This window comes from Pygoscelis adeliae, unplaced genomic scaffold (genome assembly GCF_000699105.1).
Source record: "Pygoscelis adeliae isolate BGI_AS28 unplaced genomic scaffold, ASM69910v1 Scaffold62, whole genome shotgun sequence".
Lineage (NCBI taxonomy): Eukaryota > Metazoa > Chordata > Aves > Sphenisciformes > Spheniscidae > Pygoscelis > Pygoscelis adeliae.
Window position 1 is genome coordinate 8,377,441 of NW_008824401.1, and position 15,835 is coordinate 8,393,275.

At 39.7% G+C, this 15,835-nt stretch overlaps 1 protein-coding gene across 1 annotated transcript in view; it reads left to right on the top strand.

Annotated features, from left to right (window-relative positions):
* Positions 1 to 15,835, top strand: part of NKD1 (naked cuticle homolog 1 (Drosophila)) — a 240,334-nt gene that overhangs the window by 190,810 nt on the left and 33,689 nt on the right. The window contains exon 3 of the mRNA XM_009320350.1: positions 11,432 to 11,489. Coding sequence (XP_009318625.1) covers positions 11,432 to 11,489 — 58 coding nt within the window. The remainder of the gene's footprint in view (positions 1 to 11,431; positions 11,490 to 15,835) is intronic.

Sequence of the window (15,835 nt, forward strand, 5' to 3'; positions counted from 1 at the left end):
TTTGCCTGCATCAGGGATAAAAGAGCGGGCCCCAAGTTGTGTACAATGATGCAATCTGATCCTCCTGCTGTGGAAATTGATGTAATCGCATTCTCGCCCTCCCCCCTTTTCTCAACCCTTCTCCCTACCAACCCCTGGTGACTCCTGGGGGGCTTCTCACCAAACGGAAAGGAGGATGCAGCTGTGTGCTGAAGCAGCAGGGGAGGGGAGGAGATCTGCTAGAAAAATTTATGAAGGGTTGCATCCTAGATGTAACCCTAGAAAATGACTAAGAACACGGACCTGCCTGCCCTGAAAAATGCAATCACCTGCTTTTGCTAAATGAGCAAATGTTTATTATCTATAATTGTGACATTCGTGACATGTCTTCCTGCACATGTTGTAAGGCTGAATTAAAGTCCTCCGTGAATTGAGCAATCTCATCGCTGTCTGCTTTCGTTCCGTGCAGAGGGACAGGGTTAGCTTTTTTTAGGGTTCTCTGTATTGTTATTGTTGACAGTCTCCGCTTTTCAGGGGTGCTTTTGTGCCCTGGCACAGTGCAGGTTGCTTGGGAATATCGAACCTCGAGAATGCTGTGCTTTGTTACGGGGCGAGCCGGGTGACCTCTCTGATGCTTCCGTCTGCTGTGCCATTTATATGGGGTTTGGTTTTATTTTTTTCCTTTGGGAATTCTAGGCTCAGCTGAATTTGTTCTGTGTTTTGCAGAAGAAAGAGCTTGTTAAAGAATTCCCTGATGACTTTGAAGTGAACTATTTATTTTCTCTCAAGGGTTATTCTGTGTAGCCATTTGCCCCCTCTCCTCTGTTTTTTCACCCCAGTGTTTCCTGAGCTACAAGCATTCTTGGAATATATTAGTTGTAATGAGTTATGTGGGCATCAAAAGTTTTCTTTGAAACTATATGGCATCAACATCTGTTAGCTCTTAGAGAACAGAGACGCAGACAAAGGGGCTGATGGGGGGAGGGAAGAAAAAGATATTAAATTCTGGAGTATGAAGCCTCCGTCTCAAAGACTCAGGGGGAGGGGAAGGGGAAATCTGCTAAACTCTGCGGCTTTGATGTGGTCCTCTGGCCCTGTGATTCCTTTTATGGGAATGTGCGTGGCAGACGGTCCCGCACGGCCGCCCTGCCCGCCCCAGCACTCCCTCCCAGCAGCCTGCCCGGCCTGCAGCATGGGTCCTGCCACAGCCCTTGTTGCTGCAGTAACATTTTCAAGGAAAATGCCGCGTGCTCAGTTTTCAGCTATTGAGATGGGGAATTGAAATTCCTAATAATAGAGGTAACATCTTCAGTAAAAAAACCCAAAATGTCTAGAAGTGAACTTTTAATTTGCTTGTAATCCTTCTGACCCTGTGGGTCAACTTGCAACTGTTCATCTAAATCAGGTTTTTAAATGGTGTGTCTCTGTGGTTTTTTTATTGCCTGTAATTAAAAAACACGTGTCTGTTTCTATGTACACAGCATCAATCAGCATTCAGGCATGATCACTGATGCTGTACTACTTACAGGAATGTGTGGGGATGGGTTCTGCTTTTTCTTTTATCTTTTTCTGCAGAGCCTCACAGTGTTTGTCCTACGTGCCAGGGAGCAGAGAAGAGTAAAAGAAACCTCTATGTCTGTCTTTTCCTCTTGTTGGCTCCATTTTTAGCCATAATGTTGGTGGCATTTTGCTTCACTGTGACTTCCTGGCCCATTAAAACCCTGACCAGTTATAAAATGATTAGTTGACATAATACCTGGGCTTTGGGGACAAAGAGGTGGTTTAAAAAGGAATGTGAACCATCTGTTTTGCCAGCACCTCCTGTTGACAGATTTATGGATCAACATCGGCGTATGTGTCCAGGGTCACACACCTGTGCTTCCTAACAAGGTAATATTATTTAGCAGGGTATGTTTTTTGTCCTGAGGATTCAGAGCTCTTTGCAAAGGTGGGCATCAAGAATTCTGTTTTACAGTTGAAAAATGAAGGCACAGAGAGATTTAAGTGACTTACCCTACACCACACAGTGAGTCTGTGGAGCAGTTATTGAATCCAGGTTTCCTCCAGCTGCATAAATATACGTCATCCATTAGCAGGAAAAGACTTAGAGCTATAAACATAATAGAGGAGCATTGATTATGATTCTAGGGGAGCTTTAAGCCCTTGTGCTATATGAAAACCTGAGCCATGTAGGAAGACACAGGCTATTATCACAAGAAAGGTTCAGAATGCAGTATGTTAAAGCTGTAATGATCACTTAAGTCGGTGGAAAGAGAACCCTTGATTTCACTGATCACATCTTAAATGAGCAAGTTATTCTGTAGTCAAGCTCTGTAGCCATTTTCTGCATGCTTGTTTCCCAGGGTATGCCTGGGTAAAATCACCTCAGTCCACTTAAGTCTGTCTGTTAAAGAGTTTCTTGGTAACCAAATCTATCATGAAAGGAAGTTGAACAGAAAATCAGATTTATTACGTAGCTACACCCATCTGTCTGCTGTGGTGAAGAAGCCCAAAATAAGCAATTTGGAGGAGTTATTGAGCTTCTCCAGGCTGGAAGGTAGATGAAGATTTGTCCTCTTTCATTCATGTCTTTAGACTTGTTCATCAGTATAATCTATGTTGAAGATAAGATCTGGAGGGACATGGGACAATTGATTTTGCAATCACCAAAGAGATTAGAGGATAGTTAGAAGAACAAAGTAAGGTAAATAGCTGGATCTATAGAGTGAGTTCACGTATCCTTATGAAATAGCTTTGAAGTGAATTTAAATATAGCAAAAGCAGTCATTTCTTGTTTTCGTCCTATTTAATCTCAAAGACTGATGATCTTTTTTAGTTGGAAATGTTGGACTCTTCAGTTGGAAAGTAACTGCTGAATCCATAAGTCTAATTCATACAGTTGCTTTCATTTATATCATCTCTTACCTGGCAGACGTCCTTGAAAAACTGTGTCTCACCCTATCACCTTGAAAAGTAGAAGCCATAATAGTTCCAGAATTCCAATAATAGTGTTAATGGAAGATGTCACTTTGCAACACCTAGCAAGAGTTTCTAAAGATCCATGAAATCCAGGGTGAAAACATCATAGAAACAGTAATGTTCTGTCTTGAAACTGGAATGATCTAAATAAAGCTGCCCCCTAAATGGATCTTCTGACTATCCACAGGTCTTAATGTACATTGGATAATTTTATCTTTTAATGCTTTTTTGCTAGCTACAAGTAATATTAAGCAAGTCCATAGTATTTTAAGCTATTATTGCTGTTGGTTTTTTTTCTTCTATAGATATTTTTTTTTTGTATACAGGATAGAAATAGATATATATTTATGAGCATGCTTATCTTCGACAGCACGTAGGAATCTTATGATTCAAGTTAAATGAGCAGGTTGGTAGCTTTTGCTGAATGCACGTTGCAGTCACTGACCACTAAAAGAGCTTGCTCATTTCCCCGCCGCAGCAGAGATGAAAAAGCTACCTGCAAAGAGCATGTTTCAGTATTGCCACTACCCGATTTTCATAGGCTGGAGAAAAGAAATATATCAGAAGAATGAAGAAAGGATTTATGTTTTATCCTGTTGGAAAGCCTGGTCCTGGTGTTGGATTGGGACAAAAGACATTCAGCTGCATGTTGCAAGCAGCCTGGAACAAAAAGAACCGTGTTTCTTTTCTTTCTTACTCACATGTCCATCATGAAGGCTTTTGTGTAAGTGTCCATCTGCTTTGCACTTTCACTTCCTCAACAGCTTCATGTTCATGTTCCTATGGATGGGATATCCTTAAAAGCATATCACACCTTGTACCCATTTGAGGGTCTGTAACAGGGATATAAAAAAATCTGGGATATGTTTTGCCTCATAAGCCTCTAATAGTCCACGGTCCTTTGTGACTGGAGATTAAGGGTTTGGGGTTTTTTTGTTGTTATCCTGTCTTTATCTTCACAGTATTTTACCAGCAGCTGGAATTGCTCTACAGTCACCTTCTGTGAGATGAGACTGCAGGGGCTATGATTCTGTCAAATCGTTGGATATAGATGCAGTGATTTCAAACACTATTACCATATTATTATGGCTGGGAGTTACTGCTCCTATGGCAGAGGCAGATGAACTGAATGCATTTGTGCGCTTCACCATCATAGTTTTTGAGCTGGTATGTTAGTGTGAACTTTGTGCTAAGGTACCAAAGGATGAATGTCACTATCTGTTATGCTACACCCATTGTGTTCTGCTATCTCTGTTAGGAAGACTGTAACTTTGGACATAGAGGCCATCATGGCAGATAGAGGCAGTAAAATCCTAAACCGCAGCAGCTAAACCCATCCAAGATCATCTATCAGAGATCTTGGAGAAATCTGTTTTCTCAACAACTCTACCTGCTGTGATTATATTATGAAGAAATTTTATCTGAGAGAAGCATGGTGAAGGAAGAAAAACCCATCTGCAATGGATCACAGAGCACCAGGTTCTTATTTCAGAGAAAGAAAACATTATAGAAGTTGATCTTGCTGCTTCTGGTTAACAAACTGCATTATTGCAGTTGCAATGTATATTTTAATGTTGGTCTAAAAGTTAGTGTCACCTTGACTTCTCCAAGGGTGAGCTGCTTTACACATTCTTTACAGAAAGTTGAATCCTGGTGAATTATGTTTATTATTAAATTATTCAGAATGGCAAACTCAAAAAGAAAAAGTAAAACCTCGTGGTTGCAGAAGGAAAGGTAAAATATGCTGTAAGAGAAACAATATTAGGCTTAAACCAAGGCATAAATGTGTATTGCTCTATAGTGTTTTTCTATATGGTGTATGCTTTATCTCTTAATTGTATTTGCCTGGTTTCAATTTCCATTATAGTGAGGCTTGGAATAGATTCTTTATCTGTGTAAGGCCCTAGGTATATAGATTACTTATATAGTAAGTATATAAGGAAGGAAAGGAAGCTCTTGTCCTAAATAGGACACTGTAATACAGAAGTGTATGGTTTATTTGAAAAGGCTTACAAGGGGAATCTTCAAGCATTTTTGAAGGAGAATATTAATATGAAGGTTTCACTTCCAAATGTGGAGAGAGCCAAATGCATGCCCCAAACATATTCTTATCTTTTGCCTCTAAGTAGTGATCACACAAAATTGTGTGCACAAACATCCGCTTTTATGTATATTTGACTGCATGGGTTTGTATGCATGGAAGCTGCTAACTTAGCAAAATGTCATCTCCGAGTATGTCTGACTACAAGCAGTTTAATTTTTTATTTATGTATTTATTTGTTTATTTTATTTTTGAGTTTTAAGTCTGGCTGTAAAGCTGTATTTGTAAAGAATGATGATCACCTCAGGTAACGGAGTATCTATTTCACCTGCATTATCCTAAAATAAATGATACAATTTTTTGAGGTGTGAATAGTTTTCCTAGCAGTGAATATTAGGCTTGAGTTGATCATAGTTACACACGGCTATGTTTCTAGTCCATGGGAAATTTCAGATACCCAAAGGGGAACTAGGTTCCTCCCATCAATTGTTTTCTGAAAAAGTCTTTTACTTCTTTCTCTTCAAGTCTGGGCAAGATTAAAAATAAAGTTAAACAATAATAATGACTGCTTTGGGGTTTGGATGCGTTTCCTGAAGCATCTTCAAGGATGTTAGGTTTTAAAAATCTGCTAAGGACTCGCTGTACGAAAATCAGACTTATTTTGGAAACTTGTTTCCTGCACGTGAGACTGAAGCATTCCAAATAGCAACTCAGCAGTTGACAGAACCCTCAGTCATTTGGGTGAAAGGCCAAAGGGCATCCTCATTCTCCTCAACCTCTATTTCTTGGGGTTGTTTTTTGTCTACATCAAGAATGGAAGTTTGTGCATAGGTGACACAGCATTCTTGTTGGCAGCTACTTTAAAACCATTATAAAATCTACTCCACAAGAGTTTAGAGTTACCACATATCTTGTCCCTTGCAGTCCTGTTGTGAAACACGTTTCTTCAACTTTGCTCTTCCCAAAAGTACTGGAACTTTATTGCATCAATATGAGAATAAAGAGAAAAAAAATACGTATTTCAGTCAGATGGTTAAAAATAGGGAGGAAAGTTTCCCTGCTTGACAATTTGTCATTTTGCATGTGTTTTACTTGGGGAAAGTGGCGGATATGATACCTTGATAAGAACTTCACTCAAACAGGAAATGTGTGCATATTTTCTGCCAAAAATGTGGAAAATTGAGTATCTTAAGGCTAAATCAAAGGATTTTGATGAGGTGTTTGAAGGAGGAGAGGTAAAGCAACTTGTTTCTACTTGAGAAGAGCAACACCTTTTAGAAAAATGTTAATTAACACAATATTGACTGTGATGTAATACAGGGAGTAGGGGGGTCCAAACTTTAAAAATGTGCTTGGTATCATGATAACCTACCTAAATCAAAGGTTATCCTTTGATATATCTAATACATCTACGGATGTAGCTGTCTCTACTTACACCAAAAGCAAAACTGTATTTAACACCATGTTAGTCTAAATGTGGGTTGCTAAAATACACACTGCATTCTGTAGCTTTGGCTCTTATGTGCTGGCTGCTGGGTGTCGTGGAGGGCAGCATGAAAAGGCAGAGCCAGGACAGGTAGAAAGAGTCATACTGATGATCAAGGTTAAAGAAATCGGTGGGCATAGGGGCAAGGAGGTAGGGCTAGGAGATGTGAACACAAATACAACTGTGTAGAGCCTGGAAGGTGAAGACAAGGAGCTTAACCTCAATGTAGAAGCAGAAAGGGAGCCAGCAAAGGCATCGGAGGAATAAAGCAATGCAGGCAGAACGATGGGTGAGGATTTGGATGGCAGCATTTTCAGATAGCTGGTGAAAAGGAAGACAATATCTGGAAGCCCCAGGGTGAGTGCCTGGCCTTTAGTGTCCAGAGACTTGTGTCACTAAGAAAACTGCACAGGGTGGTTAGGGCTGAGGTTGGGGTTAAAAAAATAAAATTCCCAGCGAGTTAGAATTCATTGGAGTCTGATTGCACAGCAAAGGTGGGAAGCGAGTGACGATTGCCTGACTTGTAACCAGCTGAATAGAAGCCCTGGGGTGGGGGAGCTTTTAAAGATTGTTTTTCTTCCTCATGTATGTATATACTCAGCAGCATTTCTGAGGGAGTTGCACTAATTAACTCTTCTCTCCACCCCCACCCTCTTAAATCTGAGTGCAGCAGCATCTATCAGAATGGGATATATGGCTCCCAAGGTCCTTTCTACCCAGGCCAGGCAGCCAGCTGTTCAGAGTTTTGATGCAGATGTTTGAGCCTGAATCTTAGTCATTCTGTGTGATTTGTGTTGGTAGCTAACGGTGGCCAACTTACTTATCTGGGAAACTCCTGGTGAGGTAGAAACACTTACTCTAGATGGGTTCCTGTTTAGGAACCTATGGAAATGGCATGCTGGAATAATCCTTCTACGTAAATGTTTCTTTTCTTTATTCTTTCAAGTGCTCGCTGACCTCATTTATATAGTATTGCACAGGGTACATCTGGTTTTGGTTGTTTCATGACTCAGTGTTCCAATTTGAAAACGCAGTGCTGTGATTTAAAACATTGTGTCAGGACAGTGATATACAACTACCTATGACCTAAATGTTGTTGCTTTTGCTCTCTCAGGCACTGCTCCTGCCGCGGGCCGGGCTCCTGCAGCTGTGCGGGGCACAGGGAGGCCCACGCTGCAGAGCCTGGCCAAACGGCAGAGCTGCTGCTGGTCTTTTCATCCCCTTGAGCCTGTGGTTTCTTTGTGCTCGAACACACTTCTCCCTAGTGTCAAATATTCTTACCTGGCTATAGCGTTTGCTTCCCACTAGAATTTCTTGAGCTGCAAGTTATGTTTTACACATTTACCCTTTTCTTTCTCTCTAGTCCATTTTCGGAAATTGGGTCGCTGGGGGTATATGCACTATTTTATTCACGTTAAGGCACTTTGTACAGGTTACTGGAGAAAATACTCCATTATGCAGTAGGAGCTGCGGTCAGAATTATTTTCTCTGATGCTTGCTCAGCTTTTGTACTTCTCTGTTGAGTGTGAATTTACATACACTGTCCAGAATCCTTTTCTCAAGCAGGTGCATTTTGGTATTTATCCAGGTTGTGACATCTGTCTCAGTGGTGCTAAAAATATTCAGATAACTCTCTTGCAGTTTTTTTGACAGAAGAGTTAATGATAATAAGATGAATGATATAGTTTCTTTTTTTTCCCTTCATTTTTTTTCCTGTAAAATCTTACAGTTGCCCACAGCTTTCGCAGATAGACATCTGTCTATCAAAGATAATACACATCATAATCTTGCACACACAGAAGAACACATTTGAATGGGAGCTGAGGAATTCTGCTTAAATGTGTCACTAAAATGTTCAAATGATACTCTCATCAGTTTCAGGATGGATTGTCAATTTATGTGCTATTTAACAGTTATATTATGGTTCAACATCATAAAAACACTTTTCTAGAATTTGGTACTTTATAATAATTTGGTTTAAGGTGGAAACACTGGAAATTTGCTTGCAGTTACTACTTTAACTTAAATAACTAGGAGCTAGAGAAAGAGTGAAACTAGATGAGAATATAAAACATATTTACTTAAGACCCATGTAATGATTAAAAGTCAGAAAATAAGGAAGCTAGCTTAATGAATACTAATGCTTCACTCTGTTATTTTACCCTTCTGTCTTCCACTCTTTTCCATTGAGTTGCTTGATGGTGCGTTTTACATCAACAAATGTATGCTCATTTTTAAGTGACATCTTTTGAAAAATCATAAAAATTAATGACTTGTGGATTTTGTAGAGGATGAGATTAATGACATCATCTTAACAGGCAACATTTGATACCCAGATGCACTGCTTGCTTTGCTAAAATTTTAAGAGATGAAGGCTACCAACTAGATAGTATTCTCCTCAGACGTACATCACAAGTAAGATCATACCTACTCATTGCATATTTGCTGATCAGGTTAACAGAAAATATTTTTTTTCCAAGAGAGCAGGAGGGAGCAGGAATCTGAGTTTAGTAAAGAAACCAAACAAAACAGTTACTAAATATTTAGTATTGTGGGAGAGAGCAGAGGTGCCATATCTGCCTATGTAGTCACTTCTATGTATCTCATTATCTACGAGAGCAGTCAGAGGTGTGCTCTCAGAGCTTCATGGAAAATGATAACATGGGGGAATTTGATCAAACAAAAGTATACTGACTTTTACAAGGAAAGACCATCTTCTTGCAGAAATATGATAAGTTATGCCAACATTTAATGGCTTCTTTTCATTCACTGTCCATTTCTTCCATAATTTTTAAGGTAATGATTGATATTAATCAGCACATGCTCAAAAAAAGAGACCTTTTTAACCGGAACAAAAACTCAAGCAAACAAAATAGTTTTTGTGATTTGCTTCTTGGAAAGCTAAATCCAGAATGACAGCTTTTATAGCAACATTGTGCTGTGAGAATCATAGCATTCCGGGCCAGGTTGCCAGCATTTCTCAGAGCCATTTGGCCCGTGAGTTCTAACTTTATTTCGGGGTATCTGCTCATGAAAAGAACAATATTTTCAGGGTCTCTGGGCCACCTATCCAGTAGTGTTTGTGAAATCTAATTTTTAAAGTTCTGTTGCAGAAATTGATACTGAAGAATTCCTAATATATGCTTTTGTGACTTAGTTACTTTCTGATAACTAATCTCAAAGAATAACATTTGGGCATGTGGAAGGCAGAAAAGAACTTCTGACAGCTTTTTCAAGAAAAAGAGGTGAACTGCTTTTATCACGATAAAATTGCTTAACAATAAAGCTAATGAATACAACCAGATATTAATTTTCACAGGTTATTCCCTTATTTTTATCTTGTGCGAAAAGCTCTGAACTGTCAACTTCAGTTCACAGGTTGATGCTGAGAATGCTGGCTCTGTGTTCCTGCTATGTTTTTGCGGGTGAAGTTAAAATAGCCATGAGTGCAGCACGCCAACTTTTTAGGACCATATCCTTCTTAATCACCATAACTATTTATCAGTGGCAGAGAGTGTTTGTGGAGAATCTAGGGAGCCACACTATAATGTAAGGTCAGTGTCGTGGTTTAACCCCAGTCAGCAACTAAGCACCACACAGCCGCTCGCTCACTTCCCCCTGGTGGGATGGGGGAGAGAATCAGAAGAGCAAAAGTAAGAAAACTCATGGGTTGAGATAAGAACAGTTTAATACTTGAAATACTAAAATAATGTGATGGAAAGTAAAACAACGAGAGAGAGAGAGAGAGAGAGAGAGAGAAACAAAACCCAGGGGAAAAAAAAAAAAAAGAGATTGCAACCGCTCACCACCCGCCAACTGACGGCCAGTTAGTCCCCGAGCAGTGATCGCTGCCCCCCAGGCAACTCGCCCCAGCTTATATACTGAGCATGATGTTATGTGGTGTGGAATATCCCTTTAGCCAGTTTGGGTCAGCTGTCCTGGCTGTGCTCCCTCCCAGCTTCTTGTGCACTTCCTCGCTGGCAGAGTATGGGAAGCTGAAAAGTCCTTGACTTAGTATAAACACTGATTAGCAACAACTAAACCATCAGTGTGTTATCACATTATTCTCATGCTAAATCCAAACCACAGCACTGTACCAGCTACTAGGAAGAAAATGAACTCTGTCCCAGCCGAAACCAGGACGTCAGTGACATTATGGTGATGCTAGAGCCTTTGGAATGAATGGGAGAAGGCAAAACATGAGGATAGCTGTCACTGCTTATGGTTTAGCTGGGGTGGGGGGATGGAGCTGGAAGGGTCTGCTACTAAGAGAGTAAGAATGCTCTTCAGGGTCTTTGTAAGTGGGATTAGCTCCAAATCCCACTGATGCCCTTTATTACTACTTCAGCGCCATTAGAGAAATGTTTTTTGGGTCTGAGATAAGATCATCTGCATCTACGGCATCTGCTTCTGTATTGCTCTAGATGTATTGGGGCTGACAAAATTTCATTAATTTCGGGACTGAAGGATCAGGCAGCTCTTCGGATTCTGGTATCTGCTTTTCTTGGGTGACCTCTGGCATATGAAAGTTTTCTGTTTGTTGGTGGAACCAAGTGATAACATTCAGTAGTGAAGGGCTTACTTCTCCTTTATCGTTTCCATTTGGAGTTTTTTTAATCTTGCTTGATTGACAGAACATTGAAATGCTAAATATTAATCTACTTTGTAAAAGGATTTGAATAGGAACACTTCTTTTTTCTTTCCCCTGTACAATCTATTAATTTCCATTAAATTTTTGTCCTAAAGTATGTCCAGAGCATTGCAAAATAGCACCAAATGCATTGACTACCACTAATAAAGTGACTGACTTCTTTCCTGGAAAACAACTTCCGTGCTTTCGTTAGTGTTTTAAATTAATCCTGGCGATAATAAATACATATTCTTAACACCTCAACACTTTGTATATAGTATATTTGTCATTAATTTTTTTTTTTTTTTTTAAACAGGATTTATCTGGGGAAGGCTACAGAGACATTATTGGTGATGAACACTTTCATCTAGAAGGTATTTAAAGAACAAAATTTCTTGCTTAATATTAAGGGATATTGGAGTAAGTCAGTGAACAAGTTAGTGTGAGAATGCATATATGAGAGTGCAGTTCTTGATGTACGCGTCATTTGCCTGGCAAGACTGTTAAGATGGGAATAGGGTATTACTTCTGTATCTCCTACCACTGTCGTCCTAGTATCAAAAAAAAGTCACCCACTTGTATCATAGGGACCAAGTGTTTTAATTCAAGGTCTCCCAATTTTTTTCCAGGTACTTCTCTTGGCATTGGTAGCAGTAGTGAATATCACTGTCCCCAGCAGAGGTGGTAAATGCAATCACTGAAAATGTTAGCATTGAGGTTTGTGATATGCTGCACACCCTTCTGTGTTACACAAACCAGATTTAGAAACTCCTGCATTAATTTCTAATAAAGACCAGAGACTGTTACTCAATACATTTCTCTTGAATATGAATGGAATCATTATCACCTCAGATAACTGCTTCTTTCCAAGGCTCATCTCATCTCTTCCTCTGTGATCAGGCCTCTCCTTGCAGTGGAGATGGAATCATTGTAGTGGGAAGGGCCTTTGGGGACCTTGAGTATGGACACTGTATTCTGCGTGCCGGAGAACACATCTGAGGTACCTTGAACTTCAGTTGGACAAGTGGGGATTGATGAACGAAGAGATTAATTTGAGGACATTGTTACTCATTCTTTTAAAAAACAAGGAAATGAGACTTCAGAAACTCTCTGGGAAACTCTCTAGTATAACAAGTGGTTGCATGGGCTGTGTGCTAGATTTATATTATAGGCTAGTGGAAACAATATGCCCAACTTATTTAGAGCAATGAACCATGTCAAGCTTAACTTGGAAATTTCTGACCTTTTATAATCCAGTCATTTGTTTCTGGTGGTAGACACTTCAGTCTAAACAGACCTTGAAAGATTCTCTATGTTAAGAACATCTGTCTTCCAGTTTCTTACCTGTGAAATGTGTTAATGTACTGTGTTTCTTGGATCCCATGTTTCTATCATCATGTCTGTAGTTTACAAAGAATGTTCCCTCATACGTGCCTGTAACGTAAGAGCTCAATTTCAGCTGGTGCTTGTAGATTACTGTTAGACACAAAAGCAAGATATACTTGCCGTGATTGAGTCAGTGTTTGTTAAAAGTGTTTCAGTATTTAACCTCACCACAGTTTTCCTTTCTGCTCATAGTAGGGCATAACTCTAATAAAGGGTGGCTTTTTAATTTTCAGAATTATAGGGGAATCTACTTAACACAGGATATTAAATGTCAGTAAGGTGAATAATTCTATTTTTCTGTGTCTCATTCTACCTTTCCTTGCCTTTAATTATTTCTTACTTTGTTGTGTAGAATTGTCTTGCATAGCAAACATAATATCCAATATATAATATTTCCAAACTAGTCAGCAGCAGGATTGTTTTTATTAGTGTAAAACCTTTTAGGCTACTGTAATTTCAGTCTTTAGCAGTTTTACATTATTACTTCTGATGCATCTCATTTCTTATGAAGTAGCTGAGTAGTGAAGACAAGATTTAGATACCAGCAGGTGGTCTTTTCTTTGTATGCTGCCACTGGGGAAGAGCTGTTCTCTGGCATCTTTCCAGTTGGGAGGCAGGTAACTGTTCCCACCCAGTGTTGAGGCAAATGTGTGCAGATTGCCAAGGCTTGGACCTCATCCCTTCGGCTCTTGGATCTCCAGGCTATGCTTTCCATGCTGGGGACAGTGTTAGCCACTTCTGTCTTGAGTGGGATATTGAAAATCTTATAATTAACAGATTATACTAGAAGCATTGTGTTAAAGCAGGATGCTTTCACCCTTTATGTCTAACTTCGTACTTTTTACTGGCATAATATTTTTGGATGATTGTGATAGTACTAGCATAAAATTGTGATATTAGCATAAAGTGAAGCTGAAGCATGATTTGAGACCTTTGGCACAGCTTGAATTCTGTGTGGCTTAGGTACAAGATGACCACTGTTATAGCTCTTTTCTGCATAAAAATGTTTTGTGTGAAAATGTAATTAATATTATAGAAAGCATATATTATTTGCATGAATGGCAAAACAAAGACTTGAACCCGGCTCTACCAAGTACCAGGCAAGTGTCTAATCAATGAACTATCTTCTGTCTTCATAAATACATGGTAGGAATGGAAAAAAATGAAAAAGAAACATTTCTCAGATTTGCAAAAAAGCACAGCAGGTGCCACAGTTCTTCTGGGTTAGGGGAAAGCTATAGCCTTCACACTCAGGGACTTTATTGGAGAATAAATCTGCGTTCTTTAGAAGACTCTCACTGAAAAGACAAAGTGGCAATAAGAGAAATAATTGAATTCCTTATTTTGTTTTACATAGCCAAGTTCATTACCTTTTTTTTTTTTTTCTCCTTCCTCCCTCTCATTTTTTCCCCCTCTTAGCCGTCTGAGCAGTACAGATAAAAAGAACTCTCTTTGCTGGATTTAACTTCTGTGTTGTTATGTAAAGCTTGATCAAATCCTTTCGTCTTAACAGACTTAACTGGCCAACAGCAAAAGGCTCGGGATTCTGGGATTAAGATTGTATTTGGTAAGAGGACTGGTGTATTAGTGCTTTCTTTTGAACTATAGAAAGAACAAAGTAAACATCAAAAGCATTAAGCCATGAGAGCGGATTGTTGACTCAATGTTGCTGCATGACAAGAGGTTAGAACTCAATAGTGGCGACTCTGTTTACTGAGTGCTGTTCAGAAAGAAACAGTTTGACCAGTATTGTCTATTATATCCAGCACCTGCCTTTGATTTTGCTGCTGGGCAAGTCACTAAATTGAAATTTTTGGATTTTCTCTTATGTGGGCAGTGATTTCCTTAGATAAGGGACACCAATGGAAACCTCAGTCTCTTCTTATATTACTCTGTTTCCCTTCTTCCTCATTCATTAATAACTCAACGACTGGGCATGCGGGATATAGGCTCTGTAGTGGATTCATTTGCAACTTTCATTCCAAGTTTAGCAGTGCTTTCCCACTGCATTTCAGAGACTTCCACTTGCCAAGTGGAAGTGCAACTTGTACTTGTACTGAAGATCGTACTTGTGCAATCTGCTGTGGCTGTGTACGGACTCCTTGTGCTTGAACTTTCTTGCGCAGCAGTTTCTGCACAGGAAGCATGTGCTTTATCACTCTTCGTGTCTAGGATAAAAGAGCTTGCACTTTCTGTTCCTTGTCCCGAGATAGAATAGTAGGTCGCCAGAACTGAATGACTAGAGGTCACTCTGGAAGAAGTCACAAAAACTAGCACAGACATTGGGAGGTATTTTTCATTTCATTTCAGTGGGGAAGCTAAAATGGCAGGCAGGAATTGAATGTAGCATCAAACAGCAAGTCACTCTTCCATCATGGAGACATGCAGATGGCTCAGAAAGATATCTGCTATTAGTGTGTTCAATAATGACATCAAAGTTCTCTCTCTGCTCTTCAAGGCATAAGTAAGATTTTTTAATGACTCGTTCAAGAGACTCGCTTTTGTTTTCCAGAACTTTTTTCACCTTCTTTCCCCAGACCTTTTGGGAAATTTTCACAGCTAAAGCCTGTAGACCAGGAGAGCTTTCTTATCCTGACTACTCCATGTCTTTATGAAGTGAACTGGGGTTCCTCCATCTTATCAATTGAACATTTAGAAGCTTTTCAGAGCAGACTGTTTTCTCCCTGCTTATGACATCTGAACCAGAAGCAGGAAAATCTCCCTCTGACACAGACTGATTGTGGAAAAGAGGCAATTTCCTACTTGTCTCAATAAAAGCTATTTAGGGCCCAGTAGGATATAGTTATCAGTCTACTTCAACTGCCTTTTGGAGTTCAAGGTGAAGTCCTTAAGCTCAGAAGACACCTAACCTGTCACCCCAATTAGTTATGTGATAATGTGATTTTTCATAGAATCATAGAATCATTAAGGTTGGAAAAGACCTCTAAGATCATTGAGTCCAACCATCAACCCAACACCACCATGCCCACTAAACCATGTCCCTAAGTGCCGCATCTACACGTCTTTTAAATACTTCCAGGGATGGTGACTCAACCACTTCCCTGGGCAGCCTGTTCCAATGTTTAACCACTCTTTCAGTAAAGAAATTTCATGTCACTGTTCTCCTGAAAAGTATGACTTAAGTGTTTCTACTAACTAGAAACCTTGCATCTCTGTGAGATCGATCTAGTCCTGTACCTGTCAGAGGAGCTGCCTCTTATGCTGATAGCAATCTGTTCCTAGTTTCATTTGTCAGCCAAGGGTGATGTCTTGATTATTATTCTCTCAGCAGAAGACTGGGGAAGATCTAAGCCTTCCTGGTGCCTTATCTGAA